This window comes from Lutra lutra, chromosome 5 (assembly GCF_902655055.1).
Source record: "Lutra lutra chromosome 5, mLutLut1.2, whole genome shotgun sequence".
NCBI lineage: Eukaryota > Metazoa > Chordata > Mammalia > Carnivora > Mustelidae > Lutra > Lutra lutra.
The window spans coordinates 96,612,185-96,638,272 of NC_062282.1; the positions used below are offsets into that span (position 1 = coordinate 96,612,185).

General features: G+C 41.4%; 1 protein-coding gene across 6 annotated transcripts in view; it reads left to right on the plus strand.

Annotated features, from left to right (window-relative positions):
- Positions 1-26,088, plus strand: part of MAST4 (microtubule associated serine/threonine kinase family member 4) — a 568,037-nt gene that overhangs the window by 150,690 nt on the left and 391,259 nt on the right. For all 6 annotated transcript variants that reach the window (XM_047728882.1, XM_047728886.1, XM_047728883.1 and 3 more), the window contains exons 2-3: positions 1,360-1,513; positions 24,212-24,336. In XM_047728882.1, the coding sequence (XP_047584838.1) occupies positions 1,360-1,513; positions 24,212-24,336 (279 nt within the window). The remainder of the gene's footprint in view (positions 1-1,359; positions 1,514-24,211; positions 24,337-26,088) is intronic.

Below are 26,088 nucleotides of genomic sequence, written 5' to 3' on the forward strand. Positions count from 1 at the left end.
ACGGACAATGAAATACAGTAAATAACTGATGGGCAATGGAGTTGGGGTTGTACCTACTGACAAGTGCCTGAAATCCAGCTGTTTCGGGTCACTAATGAATGCAGTGAGCTTGGGGGAGAGCTGACATCTTGTAATAGCTGAGCCAGTGAGGTCTGTTCCACATCAGTGAGCTTGGGAGGAGTTATCCACAGGCAGGGTTAAATTTCTTTTTGTGCGGTGGTTTTGAATATGCTTCAGTACAAAGACAAGTGAATGATTTTGCCCCTAAATTTCATTTTCCTATAAAATATATCCTTGATAGTCTTAATCTGAAAAAATGCTGACAGGTATAACCAGATATCCTTCTCTCTGCCCAGGAAGACAAAACAAAACACGTCTCAATGAAGCATCCTTAGAAATGCCCACATTTGAGCAATGCTACTGAAGTCTTGTCTGGATTTAAATTTCTACAAGATGTTTTTTTCTGTGGCACGTGGAATTTCCATGAATACCTTTTGTAATTCTCTCTTGTTCTTAATAACTGTCTGGAGATAGATACAGGCATGTGAACGTTTTTGTCCTTAATAACCATCTAAACCCATATATATGTGTCTATACTTCGAAGATAAACATTTTAGAAAATATGGCCCTATTCAAATATGAAAGTTTTTTTTAGAAAAGGAGGACAGATCTTGAAATAAGGGATTCTTTTGTAGAAAGCTGTTGCTTGAAGTGGTTTTAGTTTCTCTGATTCTTAGGACAGGTTTTCTTTTAAAAAGCGATCAAGTGATAGAGGGATGTATTGATTTGCATTCAGGGCCGTGGTGCTTAGAAATTGCCCTTCCCTGCACATATTTGTGAGCTCCAGAAGATTGTGGATTTTCTTTTGTGAACAACTAAAGTAGTTATCTATTGATTCTCTATAGAATAATATTATTCATTTTTTAAAGCGATCATTGCCCATGGAAATACATATATTTGACCCAGTGACTCGGGACACATGTGCAAAAATAGCTTTATCAGACATTTCATGAAACGGTACCTTTCTTTCCTTCATTAGACTCTAGCAACTTCTACTGTATTAAAAAAAAAAAATACTGCTTAGATCTGCTAAACTTGATTTCGTGACCCACTAGTTTGTTGTGACCCACAGCTTAAAAATCGTTGCTATTGAGATTTTGCAGTAAGCCAGAATGTTTTTCAGATGCAGGACCCAACAGTGAAACCCTGAATTGCCTAAAGTAACCAGATGGGCAGCAGCCTTGGGTGGGAGGGATTTCGAGAAGGCTAAGAAAAGAGGAGCCTGGGACCAATTGGTGTTGCATGCTGGGTGCCTTGAGAGTGTCCTTAGTGAGTGACGCCCCTTCTTTCTCTCTGCAGCTTGACCACATACTCTCCCCGCCACCCATGCCGTTTCGGAAATGCAGCAACCCAGATGTGACTTCTGGCCCTGCAAAGTCATTGAAGTTTAAAAGACAGCTGAGTGAGGATGGTCGAGAGCTGCGGCGGGGCAGCCTGGGAGGGGCTCTGACAGGTGAGTCCTGAGGGACGGACGTGGCAGAGGAGGACCCACCAGCAGGGGCTGACAGGTGCCCAGTCCCATGTGTGAAAACCCACCCGCCCCTCTACACACTGTTTGGTAAAAGCTGATCCAATCCAGACAGCAGTAGAATTGAGGATTTTACAAATGAAGTTTCTTATTGAAATAAAATTCACATACAAGAAAATGGACTCATTTTAAGTGTCCATGTGTATGGATTTTGACAAACGTATGCTGTCACATAGCCACCCCCACAGTCCATATACAGAACGGATCCTTGGCCCCGACTGCGTCGTTCTCACCCCCAATCTTCCTTTCTTGGCCCCAGGCAACCAGAGATCTGCTTTTGGTCACTGCAGCTTAGCTTCATCTTAAAAATTAACATGAATGGGGAGCACCTGGGTGGCCCAGGCGGTTGGGGGTTGCCTTCGTCTCAGGTTGTCGTCCTGGGGTCCTGGGATCGAGCCCCGCATCGGGCTCCCTCCTTGGCAGAGAGCCTGCTTCTCTCTTTCCCTCTGCCTGCCGCTCTGCTTGTGCTCTCGCTCTCTCTCTCTGTCAAATAAATAAAGAAAATATTAAAAAAAAAAAGAAAAAATTAACATGAATGGAGTCAAACAGTACATGTTCTTTGTGTCTGGCATCTCTCACTCAGTATGTTTTTAAGATTCATCTATGTTGGTGCATGTATCTGTAGTGTATATTGAACTTCATAAGAAACTGCCAAACTGTTTCCAAAATTGTACTGTCTTTACATTCCCACCAGCAACAGATGAGCGATCTAATTGCTCTGCGTTGTTGCCAACTTGTGGTATTGCCAGCCTTTTTAATTTTAGCCATTTTAATGGGTAGACAGTCCTCCTGTCACGCTGTGGATTTAATTTGTATTTTCTTGACGACTAAATGATGTTGAACGTCTTTTCATGTGCCTGTTAGACGTTCACTTATCTTCTATGAAGCATCTCTTCAAATCTTTCATCCTTTTTTTCCTTTCATGCGCTTTTTCGTCATGTTGTAAAAAATTAAACTTTTTCAGATACAGAGAACTCACAAATCCCTTGTACTGACTTGAAAGATAGCCAACTTAAGATAATTTTTAAGCATCTTTAATAACTCACCATATAAATTTTCATGTTATTAGACTTTAAATCACTGAAGGTTAAATTTCTATTTCATTTTGAGTGCTTTTTCCTCTAAATATAAATAACCTTGCAGAAAATGTTTTTTAAACCCCAAAGCAAAGTTTTCTCAGTATGTGATGGTCTTCTCTTGCCTGTTCTTCAGTGGTCTGTAAATAAGTTCAGTTATTTACATTTTTTTTGAGAATTATGGATTTTGACTTTCTGGAGATGAAAATTCTGGGAACAAAAATGATTCTGACATTAGACTCAGTAGAATCTAGAACATTTGACCCATTGTGGCATACTGCTGGAATGCAGGGTGAAACTGACCTCAGACCAAACGGAAGAAATTCATCAAAAAAACCCCTGCTCTACTTCACTAAGTTTAAGTAAATGTTCATGCCTGAGTTTTACTGATGTTCTTTTAATGCTTGTTAGGGAATTTTTCTTTGCTTTCCATTTATAGATTCAGACTGTTTGCTTCTTTTCAGGGAGTTGCTAAAAATTAGGTAGACCCACCTTTATTTTGTAGGTGGGGGGGACTAAATGTTAACAGTTAAAATACTCATCCCTTTGCTTACTAATTTCACTTAGGAAATTTACTTACTTTGGTTAAACTATTTTTGACCAAAAGTAGGTCAGTAATGATTCTCTCCAATTTTTGCTGAAGGAGTTGACTTAAAACTTTAAAACAATGCAGGGGTCTAGGTGTTGATGCAGATATATGACCTGAATCATGAAATTTGGCTTACAGCTTTAAAAAAATTCTATAATTGATTCCCATTTCATAATTTCAATAGCCCTGGCATTTCTACTCTTAAAAAATTTAGTATGCTCTACAGTTATTTTAGATAATTAACTTTCAAAAATGTTTATTAGTCCTTAGAGAGCTTTTTTAAAAGAGTCTCATGAGCATCAGTCTGGTTTTAAAAACAGTTGCTTGTAAGTTTTATTGGAATATGAAGAAAACATTCTAATTGGTCCTCTAAATAGCTTAGCTGAGGATTTAATGAAAAAATTTATGCAAAGCACTTAGCCACTGATGGGTGGCTATTAGTATTATGTGCAGCATAAATTGAATTGCAGTTGATGGAGAACTTGGGCTTCTGAACATCAGTTTGGATCCCTTGTCCACTTTGTTTCTACTTTGTGTCAGGCAGTATTCTGGTGTCCAGTTGGAGCAGAAAGAGAATCTCATTTCTGAACTTTAAGAAACATAGTTTCCACTAGTTGTAGGCAACTATGAATAATCACATGTGATTTTACCTTGGAACATACTTGTTGCTAAATTTAATTAAGTCAAACTGGTTTTGCCATCAGAAGTCTATGCCTGATAGATTTTGTATGTAAAGACCAGCCATCTTCCTCTTGCTTAGCCTTGTTTTAATCTAAGTCTTTTCTTTGGCAATTTTCTTCTGCTTTCTTTGAAACAAATTTTTTTTTGGGAAGGTCTGTGGCTGGAAACTTTTGTAACCCAATTATCCTTGACAGGTTTCATTAAACCCAGCTCTCTGGGAGGAAGATGTGTGATGTTTTCATTGTGTTATCACTAATAATAGTGACAGCTAACTTTAAGAGCTTATGATGTGGCATGGACTGTTTGCAGGGAATTACATTTATTGACTGACTTAGTTCTTAAACATATTTATGTATTTGTGAGGGAGGCAGTCTTATCCCCATTTTCCACATGAAAACACCGAGGAACAGATAGTTTGAATGAATGGCACAAGATCGAGGTGTTCACAGACAGCAAGCCAAGACTTGAATCTGAGTTTTAACATTGTCAGAGGCTCACAATGTTTTTGTATGAAACCCCATTGTTGAATGGTGTCAAGGCATTGCTTGCTTCATAGGGCTTGCTGTAAATGTGATTAAATAATTGTATGTTTAACAAGGAGGAGGAAAACAATTCCTATCTGCTAAGGAGTTTTCTCATACTGGGATGGTGGTTGACTGGGTTCCTTGTTAATGGGCACATGAAGGATGCTATCGCCTTTTTTCACACCCTGCAACTCAACACACAAGACATTTTTTTGCCACTGAGGTTTGTTTTGTGTGTGTGTGTGGGGGGGCAATACTTGGTTTATCAGTTGGTGACAATAATATTGTATAAATACAAAATTTCATTGGCAGACTAGTGTTTCTTTCTCACTCACATGGCTGCAGGTCAGCTGGGTTTTGGATAATTTAGTCTGACCTCTGCTGGGCTTGGGTCTAGGGTGCTCTTTGGGTCCAGATTTGCTCTATGTCTCTCTGCTTTCCTGGACCAGCAGCTACCCCAAGGCATCATGTTGTGGTAAAAGACAGGAGCATGAGACTGCATGTTTGCCAGCTCAGTTACATTTCAAGCCTCTTGGGCATTATGTCTGCTAATTTTCTATCAGCCAGAGCAAGTCACATTGTTAAGCCCAGAGTCAAGGGGCAGAAACATGCTCTACCCATGTGATACCTTGGCAAAGGTGCAGGTGTATAACCCTACTGCAGGGGAGCAAAGAATTGGACCAATGATTCCATTTGTCATAATTGACCTCTTTAGTTTAAACAGTTCTTTACAATAAGAATATTTGTATGTGACTATTTTTTAAATTATAACAGTGATATATCTGTTTAAGGTAGACAAATTAGAAAACAAAGGGGAAGGAAAAAGTCTGAGAAGCCCTTACCTCCCCCATGCACTGATAGCCATAGCTGAACTTTTTGGTGTTTTCTTCCCTAACTAAATTTGGGATTACTTAAAGGTAATAAATTAAAGGGGGAAAAATCAGTATCTTTTTCATAGGCCTACCATTTAAGCAAAAAACCCAGAGCTTACTATGTGCAACCCTGCCTGAAAGAAAAACAAAAATAAATAAAAAATCTTTTTTTTTTTTTTTTTTTTTGGAGGCAAATGGTATTTTCTCTCTTCGTGGCCTGCAACTTGCTAAATAGGCACCCAGAATCATCCTGTAAACACTGACTGAGCTTTGGAGCCCCCTAATGAGTAAGAGGAGCATTATTCTAATCATTGTACAGACCCCTAAGTCAAGTCAGAAATATGTGGTAAGGTGCCTGACAGTTCACCATAAGGAAGCTGAACAGTGAAGGAGAGATCATCTTCCTGAGAGAAGGATCTTGCGTCCTGGCTTCTTGACAGGCAAAGGAATGCCCTGAATACTGGTCCTGAATCTCACAACTGGGATGTATGTTGGAGCCCTAATAGTCAGAAAAGGTGTGATCCTTTTCCTACTGAAGAAAGTCGTGTTTTTCAAAACATCATGGCTTGTTTGGAATGTAAAACAAAGAAGAATCTGTATGTGTTTGTAAGTTGAATCCAATAGTAATAAACCAACTTTGTAGATAGCATGAACTAGAATTTCTAACACAGTTAGGATCCAGTCTTCTGTCCTGGGGTGGGTGGTGGGGAGGGGAGGGAATATAGAGACATTTTTCTTTCTTGGACTATGGTAATTGGTTTGGAATGACATCTGAAAAAATTTTAAAACCATTTCAGAGGGGATTTTACCTCAAGAGGGAAAGGGAAAAACAAACAGCACAATCCTAGAAAACATTTTTTTTCTTTAAAATTAACCTGGAGAGGGGCACCTGGGTGGCTCAGTGGGTTAAAGCCTCTGCCTTCGGCTCAGGTCATGATCCCAGGGTCCTGGGATCGAGCCCTGCATCGGGCTCTCTGCTCTGTGGGGAGTCTGCTTCCTCCTCTCTCTCTGCCTGCTTCTCTTGTCTACTTGTGATCTCTCTGTGTCAAATAAATAAATAAAATCTTTAAAAAAAATAAAAATAAAATTAACCTGGAGGCCTTTGTGTTTCAGTGTTGCATAGAGCTTCATGGGTTTCTCATCCTAGATGCCTCCTTAGCTTGGTGGGCGAGACAAAGAATTGAGATTAAAGTGAATTTACATAAAATAAGACTTTTTTCTGGGTAGCCTTGATATTTAGTAAATATCAAGGGGGGACTAGAGATGTGGGTGGGAGCTGGAAAGGTATGAGGGTTCAGAGGAGACCTCTTGATGTGGGTCCATGTGAGCATGTTTGTCAGGTGTTGGTGTGCTACCGAAGAAAGAGATGATAGCCAAAGGGAAGTGCTTTGGGAGGAATCCAGCAACGTATCTGCAGCACATGTTGGCTTTTTTATAGGCAAAGGGACACTTCCTCCCTTGAAACAGGAGGAAGGAGGAGCAAAAGGATGCAAAAGTTGGTAGTCTAGGTACAGCTATATCATGGAATACTATTCAGCAATAAAAAGGAATGAACTGTTGATGGGGATAACAGCTTGGTTAATCTCCAGGGAATTAGACTGCATAAAAAAGCATGCTGTTTAATTCCATTTGTGTATGCCATTCTTGAAATGACACAGTTGTAGAAGTTGAGAACTGGTGAGTGGTTGCCAGGGCTTAAGGAGGGGGAGGTGGAGGGAAGTAAGTGTGACTATAAACGGGCGACATGAAGGATCCTCTGGTGTTGGACATGTTCTAGATCTTGACTGTGTTGGTGTCATTCTACTGATGATTATAGTACCCTGTAGTCTTACAGGGTGTTACCAGTGAGGAAGACTGAGTAGAAGGTATCTGGAATCTCTGTGTATTGTTTCTTCCTACTTCATGTGAATCTACATGTATCTTGAGAGTAAGAAGTTCTGTGTTTAGATGTCTCCTTTCCATATCACTGTTTTCAATTAATTTGCTTAATAAAAAGTAGGTAGTTTAATAGATTTGGTGGCTTCACCTTTGTCAATGTGTTAGGAGACCCCGGGTAGTGATCAGGAGGGTCATATGGGCATAGAGTAGGGAAGAAAGTCATAGGGTCTTGGAGAACAGGAGGAGAGCTATGAATGTAATAGAATTGCTTGGAAGCATTGACAACTGATTTAAGGTCTGAGGTCATGAATCAAAAGTGAAGGCTATCTGCATGTTTGAGGAAAAGGTTAAGACACTATGGAAATGGGTATACCAAGAATAGTATTTCCACAGAACAAAGCAGAGAGGCCTGGTTGAGGGTTGTTTAAGACAGTGGTGGGGGAGAGTGGAGCCAAGCTGTATAAGAATGAGTGAACTTCTGGTGCGTTTAGTGGAATTGCTCAGAGGTGGAGTCAAAGAGAGCTTAAAAGGACTGTAAGTGGGGACCTGGGCGTGTGGTTGTGTTGGGGACTAAGCATGGAGTGGGCTGAGTTGGACTTAACCAGGCCCTGGAGGATGAATGAAATGTTAATATTTTGAAATCTGGCAAAATTTGAAACTCTTAAAGGGCAAAGACATTTACAGTCGATGTAAATGATGCTCTCTTGTGATGCTTTCAGTTTGGGTTTTTGGCTCTCGGCCACCAGGGAGAAAACCCCAGATCCACAGATAATTCTTACTTAAGGTTGCATTGGTTTAAAAGCCTCTGTTTGTTTTGCCATTTGTCAATGTTTGAAAAATCTTTATTTTTAAAAAATGTTTATTTCTGTTTGTTTTGCTATTTGCTAATGTTTTAAAAAATCTCCAGGCTGAAGGTATATAACTGGGAGCAGGCATTGTTTTAGGTTGGTTTACTGTTTTGTTTTAGAACTTGTAAAATTGTTAGTTCATCAACAGTAGTTAATGAAACTGGAGGAAGTCTACCCATTCTTCTGGGTTGCTAGGCTATTAAGAGGCAACTCCTTTAGCATCTTCTTCCTGGTTGAGAGTGCTGGCTTTTAAGTAGCCTTTAAAACCACCGCTGTCTTCACCACTTCCATGTCCATTTATATCTGGATATTTTGTTGGTATCCAGGCGCTCTAATTAGAAGATGATTCTCGTGGTGTATTTTTGTTGTATGATTTCTCCTTGTTAGAGTAGGAAAACCTCCAGAGACTTCTACTTAATGGGGCCTGTTGCTGTTGGCCAGTTCCCTTGGCAGATGTTGCCTCCCAGTGGCCCTCTGTCAGGGAGCCTTCTGCTGTGGCTCAGGAGTCATGGCTTCCCCCTAACAGGGTGATCATCAGGTGGTTCCCAGGCCCCCGGTCACCTGCTGCTTAGGAACCACCATGTGGCCACCTTATTCAGAACCAGGTTGCAGAGACCTACTTGAAACTCTAATAGTTCTTTCAGGTCTTCGGTACCATGGAAGCCTTCCAAAGAGGTGATGATGTCAGGCATGTTGGGAGAATTAATTACGGGATGAGTCTACATGAGGGCTTGAAGAATCCTGACGTGGTTTTCTGATACTGAGAGTCAGATGAGAGGTGAGGCTGTTAGCTTTGAAGGGGTATGAGCTCCAGAGAGTGCTGGGAGCCATGCTATGTCAGCAGAGCTGGCTCATCAGAAAGCCATTTGATGGGTTTCGTATCAGATTGAGTTCGAAGGACTTAAAAAATTAGTTCTGAGTAGTAATTAAGATGTTGATAGAAGACTCCATTTCGGGGCACCTTGGTGGCTCAGTGGGTTAAGCCTCTGCCTTCGGCTCAGGTCTCTTGGGATCCAGTCCCACATCGGGCTCTCTGCTCAGCAGGGAGCCTGCTTCCCCTCTCTCTCTGCATGCCTCTCTGCCTACTTGTGATCTCTCTGTCTGTCAAATAAATAAATAAAATCTTTAAAAAAAAAAAAGAAGACTCCATTTCTCTTAAGCTTTTTGAGGTGCCTTCTACAGAGCAAAAATAACGTGGGCTTTAAATCATTGTTGACTTAGAATTTGAAGGTTGCTAGGGTAGGAAAATCAGCTGAATACTAGGATTGAACCATTCTCACTTGCAAAGTAAGTTCACCTGCTCCACCCTTTCCTGGGTGTGGTGGGTGTGGCAGATCAAATGTTGTACCTGAACGTCTTTGAAGTACACCAAGGAAGAGTGTCTTTTGAAGTTTTTGCTGGTATTATTTTAAAAGTTGTGTGTGTCTAAATAGATAAGGAGGCTCTCTGTATCAAGCTAATGAAGAAACTTTACAGAAAAAAATGAAAGGTAGATGAACATCAAGATCCACAAAGCACTAGACTTCCTCCTTCCCCCTTCCTCCTTTCTTGCTCTCTTAATATCTCCCCCATATTTCTTGTGTTCTAGTGTGGTTCTATAAATAATGGATTTTGGTTCTTCTTGGGAGAAATCTGAATTTATTGAATCCATACATCAAAGATTCAAGTAGTTTGTTCTTCAAATTTGCTTTAGAATAGAAAGTTGATTTTTTGGGGGGGTGTTGGGGGCATTTTTATCAAGGAGTTGATTTTTTGAATGGACGCATTCATGTTCTTTTTTGTTTTCTCTCCACTGGTTTTGTATTTGTGTACATCCCTGAAATTCTGTTTTGTTCCGATAGGGTAGACTGAGGCCTGCATGGCTGGACATGGTTTTCTTATCCTTTATGAGTTGTCTACTTTCAGGTTCTGAAAAGTGTGCAGCCTCCAAGCTTATCCTCTCAGTTCCTTATATGCATCATCTATAAAAGATGAAATGGTTTTAAGTCCCTGTGACACTTCACCATATATGTGAGGAAGCCACAAAAGTTGAATTGGTTATACTATGGTTAAGAATATGAAATACAAATTGAAGTAATAGAAAATCACTGTTGCCTGTTAAATCCCACACAGAGCCCTCCTGGAATTACTAGGGAGGGGGCAAGAAGGTTGGGGAAGGCCAGGGAGATTTCTTGCCACCCTGGAGCTCCTGCATGCAGCTGGGTGTGGGTCAGTGGCTCTCCTGGGGACGTTTTCTTAACTTATACAGTGAAACCATACTGCATCTGTACAGAGGTGCATGCAGGGTGCTCACTTCTCGTGTGCTGGAACCCTCTGGATAACACTTGGTAGTTGAGTGTGATGCAGTCACGATTAGGGGAGACGTATGTCAGGAAGAGAATGGGATACGTGGGTTACACTGAATAGGGTTTAAAGATGGAACGCAAGTGAGTTGGCTGGGTGGAGTTAGCATCTTGATATGCTGTGTACTGCTGTTACAGGATGTGATAGGAATCATGAAATGGGGGTCAGAGGCCCAGATTCTAGTCAGATGGACAGCTCTACGTGAGGCCTGTCTTGGTTTCTGGTTCTTAATTTAATCATCTGTAAAATGAGTGGATTGGATCAGACAGTCTCCAAGTCCCTTTGAGTTTGAGTAGTAAATAATTTTAGCTACCAAGGTGAGGGGCAGGAGGACGTCTTTGCAGAGACTAGTTTACCTTCCTTTTCTCCCTTCTCACATAAATACTTGCTCCATTATTGAGCACGGAAGCCCACTGTCTTCTCTAGAGGAGCGTTCCAATGATGTCCTGTCATCAGCTGCTGAAACCTATCCATCTCTGTTCAAAACTCGTTTTCAGTGGCGAATCAGAGATTAAGAATGTAGACCTTTTTCTTAACTTCCTGGGTGGAAGTGGAAAACGAAGCTGACAACGCTGCAGTGGAAAGAGTAGGCAAAGAAATGCAAATGCCACCAACCGGGAAGTTTAAAGATTTATAAAAATTAGTGTTTCTGCTATATTAATGACTCTGGTGGTGGTAGCCTGCATTTGTCATTGTCATGTTCCATTGTCATTCAAGTACTTAATCAACGCATATTGTCAGAGCCACATTTATTTTCCCAAGTCTGCCTAGCCAGATCATTTCTCCGTTCTCTGACTGTGTCAGGTGCACTGCCTCACACCAGCGCCAGAATGGAGAGCTGGAGGGTCAGTCTCTGCTTTGCTTTTAACCCATTGCTGACTTACTTGTTCACTGCTGCAGGTGAAACTTTTAACAAGAAAGTACAGTATTATGGAAATGTGTGGTTCCCCTTTTTCTGAACAAGAACACAGGTAGAATCACTCCCACCTTAAATGATGAACCCCGAACCAGATTAGGCTTGAAGGATCTTGCATAAGGTGACAGAGTTCCCAGCATTCAAGTCCCTGTGAAATGTATGTATGTAAAATAACGGACCTTAACGCAGTGTGTGTTGACATGTACGCATGTGTGCATGGCTGTGTGCCCTCTATCGTTACTCAGTGTCCCATAATTAGGATGCACCTCTAGTTTTGCCTTTTTTCACTATAGCGGACAGGAACAATTATGTTTGTCAATCAGTGGCCTTTTCTTTAAAAACTTTGAGGCAAATTTCTCTTGGGTCAGAACAAGGAAAATGAGTTAAATTAGTCTGATAAATTTGAATTCTTTTTTCGGCTAAGTAGTGAGAGTTGGGTCACCCACTGTGTTTGCTTTGGTTTCCAGGAATGTCAGTGCTAAAGCATTTCTTTGTTCTGCTGTGCTCCATTACACTAGGTTTTGGCGGCAGCAGCATATATAAACAATTTATTAAAAAAGGGAAAATGATATGTCCCAAATACATATATAGACTCACAGCAATAAGGGGTGCCTGGGTGCTCAGTTGTTAAGCATCTGCCTTCAGCTCAGGTCATGATCCAAGGGTCTTGGGATTGAGCCCAGTGTCTGGCTCCCTGCTCAGCAGGGTGTCTGCTTCTCCCTCTGCCTCTCCCCGTGCTTGTGCTCTCTCTCAAATAAATAAATGGAATCTTAAAGAAACAAAAACAAAAGCAAAAAAACCTCACAGCAATGAGATGCCTACTTAGGTGTGCAAAACAGGGAAGTGAAACTCACCGTCTTCTGCAACATTCAAATCCCATTCCAAACACCTCTTCATATCACTTGCTGATTCTTCAGCAGCCCTACTTGAGCTACCTCCTTCCCCCTCCATTGCTTACGTTGCCTTCTTCTTAGAGGAGTGGCCACTTTACATTTTCTATTTTGGTATACCTATCATCCCTTTTACTAGCTGATAAATTCCTCCAGGAACTTTTCCTTGTATCCTCAAAGCCAAGTTTCCTGCAGTGCAAATGTTAAGTGCTCAGTAAATAGAATTTCCAGATAAAAATGCATGACACCCAATTAATCATACTAGATAAACCATTAATAACATATTCAGTATGCTTAGTCCAATATAAAATTTGGGGCATATGTATTCAGATTTATCTGAATTCAAATGTATTTAGGCATCTTATATTTTTATTTGCAACATCTTTCAGTAGAGACTGGACTGGTTTTGTACCTAGGCCTTCTCGGACCTATTGTCTCATAGGGACATGCATGGTGAGAAAGGCAAGAGTTTTTAGAGGCCTTGCACATAGATATTAGTACAATATCCTTTTCTTATGGTTTCTTTGACCCTCAGAGACAGGCCTGTCTTTGTGGACAACCAAGCAGATCTGGTACATGATACCTTCTTTGATATATGCAAGGCTGTATACAACCTTGTTGCCATCCTTTCAACAGTTGTAGTCCTCTCTTGTGGATTCATGTCATGGGAGATGAAGTGCATTTAATAGAACTGTTAGAAGAAAATGATCAGAATGTCAGTCTTGAGAGATGGTTATTTGGAGGGTGACTGGAACAACCAAATGGCTACCTTCCTCTACCTCAGCAACGAGCACACTGATTTCCCTGTAATCATGGCTGAATTCTTTAAAAAAGGAATGCTGACTAGTCTAGTGATACTATTACTTCAAAACATGAAGAACTGACCCTGGAGTTCAAGGCTGCTTAATGCCCTCTAAGCTTTCAGAAGAACTCAGTGACTAAGGAATAGACCAGAAATGAGGGGGTGAATTCCAACCCTATGCCTCTCATTAATTTCTAAGCAGTGCTAAGGCAATCAGGAGGATGACCCTGGCTTTAATTTTTCTCTTCTTAAAAACAAGGGCAGCCGGGGCGCCTTGGTGGCTCAGTGGGTTAAAGCCTCTGCCTTTGGTTCAGGTCATGAACCAAAGGTCCTGGGATCGAGGTCCTGGGATCGAGCCCTGCATCAGGCTCTCTGCTCCGCGGGGAGCCTGCTTCCCCATCTCTTTCTCTCTGCCTGCCTCTCTGCCTACTTGTGATCTCTGTCTGTCAAATAAATAAAATATTAAAAAAAAAAACAAAAAAACAAGGGCAGTGTTGTGTTAGGTTTTGGAAAGCACTTAGTGATTTGCTGGAGCTTAATTCGGGGTATCGAATGTAATTTGGATAACATTATTCCTTAGATTTTGTTGCTTTTAAACCAGGTAGGAGGGACATTAACGTTACTACTAAGGAAAGAGAGGAGGCTATGCACTCCCTGGTGGAGGTCTCTATCCCTGGAAATGGGGTCTTTAACAAACTAACTTTCAGAATCCCTTGGGGAGGTCTACTAGATGGTATGTTTTGAAGAATCATTTCACACGTTGTATCCTAGATTTTTTTGCTTACTCATTAACCAGCATCAACAAACATCTCTGAAGACAAAAATACTAGTTTCTTCAGAAAGTGTAGACATGGTTATTGAAGAGGAAGAATTTGAAATCTGTTTGGAATAAATGTCAGCTTGGAACTAGACTGTTCCAAATAAATATATGTGGAAACACATTGTTAGGTGACTTAGGCTGTGTATATAAAAGTTTTCTTAGGTAAACAGAACTTATTGGGAAATTCAGACTTGTCTGGAGATTTCTGCTTGGATTGTGACATAGAGTTTGTTTTATCCCCTTGTGGCTGCTTTTGTTCTTCTTGTTTCTCTTGTAAAGCTCTTGATGGCTAGCTCCTCCTTGGCCTCTGTTTAGATGTAGGGCAGTTGTTAGAAATGTTTAGCATCCCGGGGCTGCCAGGGACATTTGGGTGTGTCAATTTAAGCATCCTACTGTGCAAACGAATGTAATTGTGTAGGATTCATACTTTCTCCTAAAGCAAGATGGTAAGTACTAATTGTCTAATGTTTTCAGTTTACTTTGAAAGGATACAGTGTTTCATGGAGGTGTTGGACTTCTTTGGAGATGAGTTTTAGAAGTGAAAGTCAAAGCCAAGAAAGGTGACCAGTAAGGCTGCTGAGTCTTTGCCATTATTGTTACAGAGCTAATGATTGAACCAAATTTGAGTATTTTTCTAGGCAATGTGGAACCACATGGTAATGGAAAAATATGAACCCTGGTAGAAATACAAATGAGAGATGGAGTAGAGAATTACTATACACAGACATTAAGTTTGTGATCATGTAAAAATTTGGTAGCTTTGTTATCTGGGATGTGACATAAGGCTGCAAACACATATGAGGTTCAGTCCCAGGTGACAGAGTTTACACTGGAGAGAGCATGGTGTGGTGTGTATTACAATAAGTGGGACTCTGTGCATGGAGCCACATAGGAACAAGTGGTATGATGGGGAAGAGGAGGGCTAGCAGTGCCTTGGAGTATGCGTTCAATGCCCATGATGGCAAGTTGGGTAAAGCATCCTGGAGGGGGACCTAAACCACCACTGAGCACAAATTGTGTGTTTCACACTGTGCTGGGGACTTGACACTTGTTACTTACCATCATCCTCACTAGAGATTGGAAAAGAAAGCTCAGAGAGGAACAATTATGTAACCAGGGTTCTCTAGCTAATAAATGGGGAAACCAGGATGCAGACCTGTGTGTGACTGGTTTCTCCCTCTAGGCTCTTGAGTTCATTTGATGAAGGAATGAGAACCAGTTCTTCCCAAAGTGCCCTGTGCTGGAGAGAATTTGATCCTCTCTGAGGACGATGCTGAGGAGGAATTCCCTGGTGGGAAGAGGAGTTCTGCACTGGAAAGAAGATGGGTTAAGTCATTGTTTATCCCCGGACTCCTCTTTGCCAGATGGTCTGAGAGGCTCTCTGTTCACGTTCTTGATTAGTCCCCACAGTCACAGTCTGGGCTTGCTCCATCATCTCCATTCTCTAGAACATGTGCTGGAAACTGGGGTGTAGGAGAGTAAGCAGTCAGACCAAGGCCACGCAGCTACCACATGGTCATAGGCGGTGAATCTTGGCTTTCAGCCTCGTGACTGGGGCTAAATGGTGATGGACTTGAATTCAACACTTTGAAGAGTTTAAACATGGAACCTATTTCCAGGACCCAGAGGAGGGCAGTGAACATGTTTAGATTGGAAGATATTTTGGGAAGAATTGGACATATTACTGGATTGGGAAGTCAGAGTGTGACAGAGGAGGTGGGGATGACTCCTACTCATTTGGTTGGTGTTTTGAAGCATACAAGATTCTGGTCCTCCTGGGGGTTTTAGAAAGGTCTGGAGGCAGATGGGGAAGGGGAAGGAGCAAGAGGAAGGGAGAACAGCAAGCTTGACAAGTAGTTTAACAGCTGCTCCACATATCTGCAAAATGACTCTGAGAAAAAATGGTTCTATTTATTTGCCGTTTCCTTCCATATATCTTTCCAACAGCATTCATCAATATCTGTCATTTCCCAGGGGGTTAGGCATGTCTAGCAATTCATTCTGCTGAATTATATTTCAATACGTGGACAGAGGGAGGCCAGATTGCAGATGTTAACTCTGACCTATGCCCAGCGTTGCCTAGACACGGCCACCACCGTGCTCCTGGGTACCGTCACACAGACAGCCATTCCAAGCCATACCACTTGGTGTCGGATTCTTGTGACCACGTTCTCATTAGAGTAGGCTCTGTTTAATACTTGTTTAAAAATTAATTTTAAGTTGTCCCATTAGCCTTTGGTCTATACAGCTAGCGATTAGGGCAAAAGCATCGTGTTATTTTTTTATAAGAATTTTAAATTCAGATAGTGATCATCTGAATGGAGACATTTTGGGGATGGAGGTGCCGCAGGGATTTGCTGGCTAGGGCTGGGTCTCACTGCAGAGCAGGAGAATTTGCTGGGTGTTGTGAGTACTTGTAATAATAGAAACACTGCAGTTTACCAAGCTCTGTTTCCTGTATTCATTTGATCCTGGTATCTTCCCATATTAGAGTTTGAGAGTGGTCATCTTGGTGGATGAGAAGAAATACTGCCTTCTAAAGAGAAACCCGAGGGAAAACAAAAGAAAGGAAAAAGAACAAATATATTGCTAAGTATGGATTCAGGTTGAACCATTTAAAAATGTAGTGTGTTGGCATTTTTCCCATTTTATCATAAAATGCCAAGGGCAACATGGTGGCTGTCTGTGATTGAGGGTGAAGAGACTACCTTTTTTTTTTTTTTTTAAAGATTTTATTTAGTCATTTGACAGAGAGAGATCACAAGTAGGCAGAGAGGCAGGCAGAGAGAGAGAGAGAGGAAGGGAAGCAGGCACCCTGCTGAGCAGAGAGCCCGATGTGGGGCTCGATCCCAGGACCCTGAGACCATGACCCGAGCTGAAGGCAGAGGCTTAACCCACTGAGCCACCCAGGCACCCCAAGAGAGTACCTTTGAATCATGTTACTGTATTGCCCACAACTGAAGTTACTTTGGATTTGAAACTTCAGCTGTAGTTGATAGTGGCAGTGGCAGCCAGAGATGGTTTGTCCAAAGGCTTTGGCTTCTCTAATGTAGACATGAGTATGCTGGTACTCGTCCACAGTCCCTGGTGCTCTCATGGTGCGAAACTGGCCTTTTGCGGCTTCCTGAAACCTGCGTCATGTACCCAGTCTGGGCTCAGTCCACTCTTACTTTCTGCTGCCTGCTCTGCTTGCTGCAAGTTTTCTTCTAAAGTGTCCTGTAAACTTTCTCAGGAGGCCCTCATAGTTCATATCATAGCCTTGCCATCCTTTGTAAAATACAGAATGCTGATGATAGTATTCTACATAGTGCGGCAGGGCATCTCCATCGCATTTGAGTCATGCAGCAGAACCGAGGTTTGGAGACAGCTGCATCGTGATGTTAGTTGGGTTCAGACCTTGCTGTCCAGATGGCATCCCATGCTTTGACGACCAGCCTCTCAGAAGGCATGCACACTCTCTCCATTCAGCGTTCAGTTCCCCTGTCAGTTAGAGATCCCTGTTTAGGAGCCAATGATGTCTTTAAGGCTTAGGATCAAGGCTATACTTTGGACTTGCCTTGTGCAAGTAAAAACACCCCCCTCCCTTTTTTTCTCCTTTTAAGGCAAGACTAGCAGCTCAGTATAGGAGTCAGTGAACTTCGCTCTCTGGTCACAGGTCTGTTGGTTTCTCAAATTATATTTATTTGTGCCATTAAGAAGAATGATTTAGCAGCATTGCCCATGCTGTCTAGGTATAGTTATTCTTTTGCAGTGGGACAAGAAATTGGAAGTCAGTCACCCATGTGAGAGGGAAGATGGAAGGAACCATGTCTCTGTGTTGTAGTAGCAGCTGAAGATGAATAAAGGGAAACTCTAACTGCTGGGAGGATGACAGTCACTATGATGAGGAAACCAGTGTTTGGGAGTGAGCAGTGGAGCAGAGAAGAACATCTTGAGGATGATAGAATAGACTTGAGGACAGCGGCTGCTGACTCATGCGTTCTCCCCGGCTTCAGCCAATGACTTCTCCTGGCCTTTAACCTTTCTTCATTTCTAAATCCAGGAGCGCTCTGGGAAAAACCCAGTTCCTCTGATTCGTAAATGATTCCAAGGGCTCAAGTTATTTATGTGTAATTTGCAAGAGCATGTGCTGCTGTAGTTTAATGTAGATGCCTCCTAGACAGTATAAGAGACTTATTTTTTTCTCAGGAAGGTGCATAGTTTTAGCTAAGCAAGTGAAGGTGTTTGTGTGTGTGTGTGTGTGTGTGCGTGCACGCGCTTGCGTGTGTGTGTGTGTGTTTTAAGATATACATAACAAAATTCACCATTTTAGCCATTTTTAAGTGCCTAAGTCAGCAGCATTAAGTACATTGACAACGTCGTGCGACTGTCCCCGCCATCTCTAGAACTTCGTCATCTTCCCAAACTGAAACCCTGTACCCAGTAAATAGGTTTCCTCCCTTCTCTCCCCAGCCCCCAGTATCCATGATTATACTTTCTGTCTCAGTGAAATTGGCCATTCCAGGAACCTCTTGTAAATGGGGTCATACAATATTTGTCCTTCTGTGTCTGCCTTATTTTATTAAGCATGTCTTGGAGGTTCACCGGTGTTGTGGCGTGTGTCAGAATTTCATTCCTTTTTAAGGCTGAACAGTACTCCTTTGTATGTATATACAGCATCTCTCAGTCGACTCCTCTCTCAGTGGAGGTTTGGTTTGCTTCCACCCTCTGGCTCTTGTGGGTAATACCACTGTGAACTTGGTGCCCACATACCTGTTCAGGTCCCTGCTTTTAATTCTTCTCTCTGTATACCCAGAGGTGGGATTGAGCCCCGCCTCACCGCAACCATGGAGAGCAACACAGCCGCTGCCTCAACTTCCTTTTTGTTCCTGGTTGGTGCCTTAGACTGGTAAACAAACTTTTTCAGAGTTTTATGTGTGCCTGAGTGCCTGAAGCCCTATCCGAAGACAGCTTTGTTAGTAGTTACTAGGTCTTATTTTCCCTTGGATGGCTTGTTTGTAGTCCACGAGAACTCACCCAAAGTGTAAGACTGTGGACTGACTGCTAAATCTGTGTTGCCCTTCAGGTGATAAGGAACTTTTTTACTGGAAGCTTTTAAATCTAGTCAGGTACCATTATTCCCTGATGATAAAGTAGTTCTCCAGAGGCTGTATTTAATTTTTTATATAGCGATTCTGCTAAAATTATTGCTGACCTGGTATTTTGCTACTTCAGAGGGATACTTCATGCTTTGGGGGGCTTTGAAAGCATGTATTTCATTTTTGAAAGCATGCATTTATGAGGTCTTCTTGTTTCTGGGGATACAGGGTAGAAACAAAGGAAAACACACCCCATTAAAGAGACCTTATGTAGCCTTTATAGAACCAAGGTGCAGTCTGGGTCTAGGCTCAGTAATCTACTTATTTTACTATATAATCTTTAAAGGCTGCATATCTTCCACTCTGTTAAGTAGAGGCCCCGTGACCAAAACAGTAACAATAACCAATATAAAAAGCTCATTCAAGCAATTCCTACCTCCATAATGGAAGCCTGACAAGTTCTTACGTCAATCTGGCCAACTGATTTCAGCTTTGATATGGACCTCTATTTATTGCCTCTCAATTTCTAGTTATGTCAGTAGGATATATGTAATAAATGCTGTAATAAACATATCAGAATTTTATAAATGTGTTTCCAGAGAGCACAGAGCTGACCACAGTTCGAGCTGTAACAGCAAGCTCAATTTGATATTAAAATAAAGCAGCCAGATTGGTAGGCAAGCTCACCTCTTGTACAAGAAATTAAGAATGGTATTATCCATTAATTTCCACCCTGTGCAGCTGAATAATGCAGTTGACAGATGCTAATTTTCTTAAATTGTAAGCAGCAAATGATGCATGAATACAACTGCAACACACTTTTTAGAGGCTCTTGGTAGTCATCAGAAAGCAAATTTATATAAAGTCCGATGAAGTCACACCAAGTATGGCGCGATGTTAGTGCCTTCTAATGACTGCCTTAAATCCATCTGTTGTTCTCTTTTCCCTATTAACACTAATGGGGGTCTAGGCAGGAATAAAAACCTCCCATGTGTTGTGCTAACAGACCATTCATTTGTAACATTCATGTGATTCCTAAGGATAAGACTCATGCAAGAATAATGACATTTAAAATCTAACCAGTGATAGGATAATAAATATTTCATTGTGTGTGTGTGTTTTCTAATTTAATTATTTTTCCAGTGGCTTCACGGAAGTCTATTTCTTGCTCCCCTTATCATATACAGTGTCATGGAAAGCTTTTTGTGTTTCTTATTTTTTAAGTTGTTGTTACTGAATGTCCATGGTATGATGTTTTTTCTTTTTAGATTTTAGGAACACCCTGTAAGTTTACCCCTGTTGCCCAGCTGAGGAAACAGACTTGGGGAAGTTCGTGAATAAGTGATGTAATCGCTGCTGGGTGGGGGGGTCAGAGTTGGCACTCAGCAGTTAGGTGGTATCAATCGTAACATGACTGGCAACTTTCGCTGTTTTATATCCTGTTGGGTTTGAAGACTATGAGGTAAATATATGGACTAAGTTGAAAAACTTAGTTCAAACTGAATTCCAGAACTGATCAATTATTGAACATCAAAATGTCTCCTTTGGGTTGGGGTCTGGTGACAAAATAAAAGAGTGGAAGCCTGACGGAGAGTCTGTCCTTGACCAAAGTCTCGCCAGGTTCCTCTGAGCCTCCTTCTCAACCAGGCCTCAGACTTGGTCAGTAAAGTCACAAACAAACACTAGCATAGGTTCTAACAGCTCAAGGCAACCTTCTTAGCATGACCCTCATTCTCTTAAAGCGCCTGCTTGAGAAAACTCGGGGCTGTCAAAATTTTTTTCTGTTGGGGCGAACATATCGGGTCTCTTTCTCCCAGCCTCTGTGGGAGGGTAGAGTCTGAATTTGGTAATTGTCAGCTGGCAGACAGAGCTGGCCCAGTAGCAGTTACACTGCAGGACCTTGTGTCGTTTTTCACTCCTCTGACTCGACTGAGCCCCCACTGGCTCCCTGTCCTACTTTCTCTTTCTCTTATGAAAACACTCAGTGATTGTGTACAAATTGAAGGTGAGTTCAATTCACACTGGAGTCCTTTCTTCCTTTTGCAGTCATTACTACTGATTAATATCTGTCCTTACCACTTTAGTGTTGCACTTGGTTTTCCTTTGATAATGCACATGTCAGGCCTTGTTGCCAAGAAGAGACTTAGACATGGTACAGTAGCACATAAAATGTACGGTGGTGGTCAGCAATGACTTTGGAGGAGAGGACACATAGGGGTCCTGTTAGCCGTGGTCTTTGCTTGCTTTTGAGTGCCCTGTGAGAACTAATGAAACTGTATGGAGGGAAGGGAAGTGGTTCTGTCGCTTGTGTCCACCCCCCTCCTTCCTCAGTGCTTGTTCTGAGTCTGACTTCCCATCTGAGGTGGGGCTGGATTCCCTGAGCAAGGATCCTAGCATATGAATTTCCTACACTGAAGATTTATTTGAGAACTGTCCCTGTTTCTATTCTGCTCACATTTATTGAGCATTTACTAAGGGCCAGGTACTGTACCTGATACTAGGGATAGAGAAATAGATACCTATTTTTTCACATCAGGGAGGGTCATAGGGAGAGAGTCTAAGAATTACTTTCTCCTAAAAGGAAAAAAAGGACTGATGTATAGAATTATCCAGTTAACTGAAATGTTTGCCTTCTAAATTTTTCCATTGCTACATTAAATTCTTCAACTGTTTTTGTATCTACCCTTGGTTTTCTTTAAAATGAAAATTCTGGGGCAGAACAGTGGTGAGGCCAAAGTTAATTTTCTTCATGATGTAAACCTTTATATCACATAGCCTCTGTACCTTCTCTCAGGCTTCTTTCTGAAATATGAACAAAGAAAATAGAAACATAAAATATTAGGAAATGAAATAGAAGGGGTCAAAAGAAAAAGAAATCTATGGATTCTGATTATGGAGATCGGTATATTTTTAACAAATGATGTCCTTCAAAGATATTTCTATATTAAATCATTTATTCATGTAATACTGATTTTAGTTTTCTTCAATGCAGTCTATAGTTTTCCTGTCCTTCTTTATTAATGTCCTGCTTTTGGATCTAAAGGGAGTGGATTGCCCAAAGGCCCTCTTATTCCAGAGTTTAGTTCATATTTTTAAAAAGGCAAGAAAAAGGGCGCCTGGGTGGCTCAGTTGGTTGAGCGACTGCCTTCGGCTCGGGTCGTGATCCTGGAGTCCTGGGATCGAGTCCCGCATCAGGCTCCCAGCTCCACGGGGAGTCTGCTTCTCCCTCTGACCTTCTCCTCACTCATGCTCTCTCTCACTGTCTCTCTCTCTCTCTCAAATAAATAAATAAATAAAACTTTAAAAAAAATAAAAAAAAATAAAAAGGCAAGAAAAAAAATTCTCGACTTCCAATTCTGTCACCTTTCCTGCATAAAAATAGAGCTGAATGTTTTTGAGGTGGTGGCCAGAATCACAGAGGGTAATTATATTTGAATTTTCAGTGATAGAGTTTATGCTTCAATTAATAGGCATTTTCTATACATATTTGTTTGGAAAAGGTCATCATCTATTATGTGGGGTTGGGGAGAGCAGGTAACAAAAATCAGTATGATTCCATTTTTGCAAGCAAACGGAGGTAACAGAAAGAAAGCCTGGTAGAAAATCACTGAAATGTTGATAGTGGTTTTCCCTAGTGTGATTATAGGTGAGTTTTTTCCCTTATATATATGTTTACACTTCCTGCTTATGAATAAAAAGTAACCAAACCCAAGAGGAAAAGATACTTACCATTTTTACTACTCTTAGGGCTAAGTATCTAAGGTTTACTCAGTGCTTTACTTAGAAAATTCTTTAATCTCCTCAACAATTTACACAGTCCCATTCTCCCCATTTTAGTGGTGGAAAAACCAAGGCACGGAAAGGTTGGCTAACTTCCTTCCTCATTTGTCACCGAGGCAGGGTGAAGATCTCAAAAGCAAATCTTGTTTTCTGTAGAATGTGTGCTTTCACTCTATAATATAGCAAAACAGCAATTTGGCAAAGTAAGAAATTGTGTGCTTTGCAATTAAAATATAAACTTCTGAGAGCACTGGGATGAAAGCATTAGACCTTGTCATGTGGACTGTGATGGGAGCGGTAGCTCACTCCTGTTCTTTGGTAGTGCCAGTGGTTACCATGTACATTGCTAGTAAATCAGTTAATCTATGGCAACAGTTATTAAGCAGTGGGATAAGCTTGTTGGCTGAAGTAAGAGAGTGAGGCTCTTTTACAAGGAACAGGTCTGTTGGAGGAAATCCAGATGTTGCTTCTGCTGCAGGGCACCCAGCCACATGTGCTGCAGTCCCTCATGTTTCTGACTGATATCTGGCTGGAACCCCCCCCCCCCCCCCCCGCCCAAAACCTTGAATGAGGTTCTGTGGGTTGCCTGCCATCTTTTCTCTTTGCCAATGTGTCTTTTGGGAAAAGAACCTCCCACTTGTTCTTTAATCATTCATGGGATACTTAATGAGCACCTACTATGGCTAGTCATTGTGCTAGTATTCATGCGAAACAGAAAAATCAGACGTTTTCTACTTTAGCTGAGCTTCATTACTACATGAATATTCACGTCCATCCTAACTCCCTGAAGTCAAGGAACCTTATTTCCTGTGTGTTGGTATCTAGTTTAGTCCTTGTGCTGAGGAAGTAACATAATGTGAATTGGTTCACCTGTTTGACTGTTAAAGACATAGACCTATATTAGATTTCAGGGTTGATATAACTTGCTCAGTGAACCTAGTCTACATTGATGTCACTGACATATGCGAATGGATACCATGTGTGTCCTGTGGGCCTGATTGGATGACCACCAGTTCTTCAAAGAGGGAAGCTTCAAGAATGAGGCACCAGCTCCATTTCACCTTGAGAGAATTCTAGTTCTTCCTTTGGTTGGTCATGAGCTCTACTCTGTCAACTCTTTTCTCATTGATCCTGAGATCATTTTTCACATCAGATATTTAAAAAGTGCATTTGTAAGTGCAGACTTACTTCTGTGATGCTGATGGTGCTTTGTGTGTATGCTCTGTATGCTCTGCAAATTCCTGTGGGATAGGCAGAGGTCACAAGATGCTGTATCCTGCCCTTGCTGAAAGCTGCCCATGCTGGAGCTGGAGAGGCTTCCTTGGGTTAATGTGGGAAATCAGGATCAGAACTTGGGACTGGATCCCCTGACTTAATTAAAACAATATTCCTCTGGTTCCGATGAATAAATATAAGGAGAATCACAGAAGCAGTATAGAAGGATGGCCAAGAAGGGACCTGCAGTCGTCACAGAAATGGTGATATTCTGCCTGCCACTTACCCTGTCTTCTCTTTCACCCCAACAGGGAGGTACCTCCTTCCAAACCCTGTAGCCGGGCAGGCCTGGCCTGCCTCTGCGGAGACGTCCAACCTCATGCGCATGCGCAGCCAGGCCCTGGGCCAGTCGGCACCGTCGCTCACCGCCAGCCTGGTGAGTGTCCTCTGCTGGGTTCCGCGGTGCATCGATGCGGTGTCCTCTCCCCACCACCATACGGACTATTTTCAGTTTATTGAGTTTAACTAGGTTTGAACTTAACCACATTTAGCATTAAGCAATGTGACATTTTTTGCACGGAGTGTGCTAATTTTTTCCAAGTCTTCTCCACACCCCTAATCTAATCTGTAGTGTTTCTGACACCTCCACTGTTACCTCTCCTCCCTCCAAAGAAATGAAAATATCTCTGAGCTTTTTTTCTTAAATACTTCATTTGAAAATAATGTCAGCTTTACCAAAAAGTTGGAAGAATATGAAAAATACATTGAACATATTGATCCAGCTATTAATTTCTTGCCAAATTTGTTTTTTCTCTCTCCTTGGATATACTCTGAGGTAGGTATATACATAGGTATTATACATATCTGTGTACACACACTCAGATAATTGCTTCAACTATTTGAGAGTAAGCTGTGTCTCTCATGGCCTTTTGTTATCACAGTTAGGAACATTGGTAAATTTATGGTGACTCGAGCCATTCTGTATTTCATTTTTATCAACTGGCTTAATCATGTCTTGTGTAGCATTTCTCCTCCAGTGTAGGATTCAGTCTAGTGTCATATATTGCATTTAATTGTCATATCTATTTTGTCTTTATTAATCTGGATTTTTTCTACAGCCTTCCTTTGCCTTTTATGATGTAGACATTTTTGAAGACTATCTTCTCCCTCCCAATTTTAAAGAATGGGATGTTTCTCATATTACATGTGCCTGACGTGTCTGATGTTTCCTCTTGGTGAGGTTCAAATTTTGCATTCCAGGCCAGAATAGGGCATGGGTGGTGATGTGTCCTTTCAGGGCTTACCTTCTGCAGGCCCATCATGTCCATCTGCCCCTCACTGTGTTGTTAATTCTACCCCCCGCCCCGCCACACACACACACACACACATAGTCATGGTGTTGATGTCTCCACTGGAATTAGATTTTTAATCTTGCCATCAGTAAGCATTCTGTGGGAAGGTAAATTTCAGGCCATGAGAACGTATTTTTTCTCATCAAAAATTTCCCCTAGATTGCCTATCCATTGATGATTTTGGCCTGGACCCTTCTTTTTTGTGGTAATTGAAACTGATTGTTATTCCCACCTCAGGGCTCTCTGCACATTTACCTGTTGGCCCATGGCATCCATGTTTGCATATTTGTTTGCAGCTTGGCCTCTTGCATTCCTTGTTCATTTCTTCCAGTGTTGATCTTTATTTTCAACCACAATGCTTCCTAGAATTTTGTTTTCTTCTGGGTCTGTTCCTTCTCTCCTTCAACCTTTGGCACAGCCTAGAAGTCTCTACAAGTTAACTTTTGGTGGTAGGGTTGTATATTTTGGGAATAGATTTTTAAATATCTTTTACTGATGGAGATGCAAATAATATATTAGTGCATTATGGTGCCTTATAATTTTATGCATTAGTAATAAGTTAGATATTTGAGAATCATTCAATAATGCAGAGAGATTTGATTTATGTCAGATCTCTGACAAAAGTCTTACTTTTGCCACTAGGTAGCTGTATAAACTTGGGCAAATCATTTAGTTTCTCCTATTTTATCAACTCACCGCACCTGCAAGATGAAAAGAAGTATATAAGCAGTTCCTGGAAATCACCTTTGGAATCTTCTGATTTTACTTCTAGATTAATAAAGATTGTGAAGATAGTGAAAAATTATTCCTAAAAAAATTTCAGAATATTTTGACTT